General features: G+C 33.2%; 1 protein-coding gene across 1 annotated transcript; it reads right to left on the reverse strand.

The window, feature by feature from the left end:
- Positions 1-646: 646 nt before the first annotated feature.
- Positions 647-3,319, reverse strand: LOC130811383 (uncharacterized). Its single transcript, XM_057677673.1, has 9 exons — positions 3,160-3,319; positions 2,995-3,060; positions 2,784-2,889; positions 2,520-2,562; positions 2,315-2,387; positions 2,032-2,119; positions 1,422-1,478; positions 1,218-1,296; positions 647-1,117 (listed from the first exon to the last, which is right to left on the reverse strand). The coding sequence occupies exons 1-9, from the start codon at positions 3,228-3,230 to the stop codon at positions 1,104-1,106; spliced, it is 597 nt and encodes a 198-aa protein (XP_057533656.1). The 5' UTR covers positions 3,231-3,319; the 3' UTR covers positions 647-1,103.

Here is a 3,319-nt window from a genome sequence, read left to right on the forward strand (position 1 = left end):
GTCGAGTTTAAGGCCGAGCTAGTGTAATCGTTAGTCATTGACATTAGTGCCGCACGGTTTTCACTAGGTGAATAAGTGAGCCCTTGACAAAAGGAATATGAGAGCCAATCTAGCATTCCATATAAGATGACAAAAAATTAATTTTCACTACTTTTGTCACCTCATTTTTTTACTCTTTTTCTTCTGTAAATACGCTGTTATTTATTCTTATTTTTCTCTTTTGAGATGAAAAAGGTGTCACCACTCCTTTCTCTCTTGCACAATATAGGAGTAAACGTAAAGGAAGGAAAGGGAAAGAACAAGATTTTGAATATATCTTCACTTGTTTGTTTAAAAGGAAACAAAAAATAAATAAATAAGATTTTTCTTCCTTTTAAAATTTTTCACTTTTAAAAAGATTTGTCCTTTAACAAATTAAACAACTAAAATCCTCTAAACCTCATCCTTTCAAATCCAAAATCCTTCATCTTCAGAATTGTTATCCGATAATAAACTAAAAAGTATATCCCTCTAACTGTCTTCCTTTCCTCACCTTCAACTCTCTCAATTCAAACGAAGTGTAAATGTAAAAAAATTAAAAAGAAAAATGATATTCTCTTCCTCTCTTTATTTTCCTTTAAACAAAAAAAGTAGAGTGTAAATCTACTTTCCTCCAAAATAACCATATAATCCATACAATTAACTTTCTTTAACAAAAGTGTTTAGTGCCCAATTAGCATTTCTTGAAGAGGGGCATTCAACCATTACATAAGCATACATTCCTAAAATCTATCTTGATTTGAAAGAAGAGAGAGACAATTGCATTATAGGTCGTTAACAATAAATAATAGTTAAAAGGTAGTATTGATCAATGTTTGTCCACGGGTCTTTTGTCAACTTGTACCCAAAAAGAAAAGAAACGAACAAATTCACATCACTTAACGCTCACTAATCTCTATAACGGAATCCGAAACCCCCAATACTAAGACATTCATTCTTCTCATCGCCTTTAAAAAATTTGAAAATCTTCGTCTCACTGGTAACACCGGGCATCTGCCGCTCATTTACCCTCATTTGTAGTATAGAAATGGTGAATAGTCTCTCACAACTGCCCTCCAAAAGCATCAAAATCTTGGTGCTGCAAGAGAACATAAATGTGACACATCTCCAACATAAGGCTAAATCTAATCAATAAATCAGTGAAATTGGAAAGGATAATTAAAACTAGCTTAGCATACCTCCACCAATCGTAGCCTCTGGCAGCCGCTCGATTGAATACTTGTGTTGTGTGATGTACATGATAGGCACACCAGGGATCTGCAACCACAATCATTTTCAGGGTTTGACACCATATGACACAGTTTGCAAACATTTTTAAGCTCAAAGTTCCAAACAAATTTACAATGAAAACACATCAACACGCTTTATTCAAACTGAAATACCTTTCTAATCCTTCGCTTCAAATCACGATCACAAGTAGCAACGATGTAGCATTTACTCTGTTTGCAAAAAAGTAAAACTTATGTCACATAAAAAGCATAGAGTCGACTTTCCATATGTATTTAGAATTTTAGAGATTCTTGTTTCAATACACAGTCAAAGTGATCCGATACAAATATTTAAAGAATCTAATGCATGTGAAGCAATTAAAAAATGTAACTTAATCTCATGCCCCAAATGTGATAAATACAAAATCAGTTTACATTTTACTTCTATAACTCAATTATGTAGCTATACTCAGTAGTCAGTATAGTGTAGAATATGTATACTTGTACTTCAATTGTTCAACATAATAAAAGAATTGATCTGTGGGAAATCTGATCAGTGACTGTGTAGCCATTTCAAGCATTACAGACACCATTAACAAATCGTCAACAAAACCAATTGGTGATGCAAAATGTACTATGTAAGCAACAATTCTATTACAATGTCTATATATGAGAGTAAACCTTCGACAATGAAGATGGTTAGCCTATTTAGATACACTTCTACACGTTAACATACCAATTCTATAGACAATGAACATACAATGAAGTGATTCGAAATACATACCTGAGTGACCCTCTCAACCAGGCAGTCATCAGCATATGTTCCTTTATGGGTACACGGAAGCCTCTCAAATCGAGGATCTTTCGCAACCCTGTAAGTAGAGAGCAATTAGACTTCAATCTCATAGATGAACAATAAAATACAGAGAAATAGACAATAAATTCAACTATTCAAGTAAACTCAAACAGTCTGTTAACGTCCAAAAGTGACAAAAACACAGAATATTAGAGGCCACCAAACAATTAAATCATTCAATGCTTTGATAAGACAAGCATGAAGAATATACCTCAATGCTACACGATACTTTTGACCAAGCTTCTCAAGTTCAGCCATCACACAATCCGTAATACATGGGGTACCTTCATTAATCCATGAAAAATGTTTGAGCCAAACACATCCTAAAGTAGACACTATGAGAAATCTTTTTTTCTTCTCAAATGGTTTGTACAATGTCTAATAATTAATATCAAAAATAACGCTGAAACACTCACATTTTGCATATAAGCAATCCATCATCCCTTTCTCCAAATCCAACTGCACAAACACAAACACAAAGAACATGAAAAACCCACTACAAAAAGTTCACGTAAATTATAGGACTGAGCACCTTTCTAACTTCTGGATTGTTTCGAGGATTAATCAAAACATCACTCAGCTTAAGCGTATTACAAATTTGCATTTCTAAAGCAAAACCGATATGTTCAACGCATTCAAAATTGATTATTAAATTACAAAATAAAATTTGGGAATCTCACTTTATTTTGGATGGAAAAATTGATGAAATTGGTATCAACCAAAACTCGATAAGGCGGTCCCAAAGCAGTATTATGAGTAAAGAACAATGCTGCCGAAACATAAGGCCTGTCAAAAAACAGCCATGAAAAGCAACCAATTAAGTTAAAGAAAGATCGAATTTTGAACGATTATTAAAATTAAGCAAACAATAGAATAAATTGAAATTCTTACACGTTTCTAGGGAGCTTTTCCGCAGCAAGGTCTTTCTTTTTAGGGTTTAAGATTTCTTGCTTGTGACTAAAATAGAAGAAATTTCGTAAATTAGTGAATATGAATATGAAAATCAAGTTAGAGAAAAAAAAGATTAAAAAAAACACAAAGAAAAAGAATAACTACTGTTTTAGGGTTTTAGAAGTGACGATCTTCTTCATAACAGCAAATTTAGGACCTTTCTTAGCTCTTCCCATGATTTCGCCGGCGATAAACCCTAAATGAGAAGAATTAATAATATTGAGAAAGATGAAGAGAAGACAGGAGAAGCGGCAAGGTGAAACTG

Source organism: Amaranthus tricolor, chromosome 4 (genome assembly GCF_026212465.1).
Source record: "Amaranthus tricolor cultivar Red isolate AtriRed21 chromosome 4, ASM2621246v1, whole genome shotgun sequence".
NCBI classification, from domain to species: domain Eukaryota; kingdom Viridiplantae; phylum Streptophyta; class Magnoliopsida; order Caryophyllales; family Amaranthaceae; genus Amaranthus; species Amaranthus tricolor.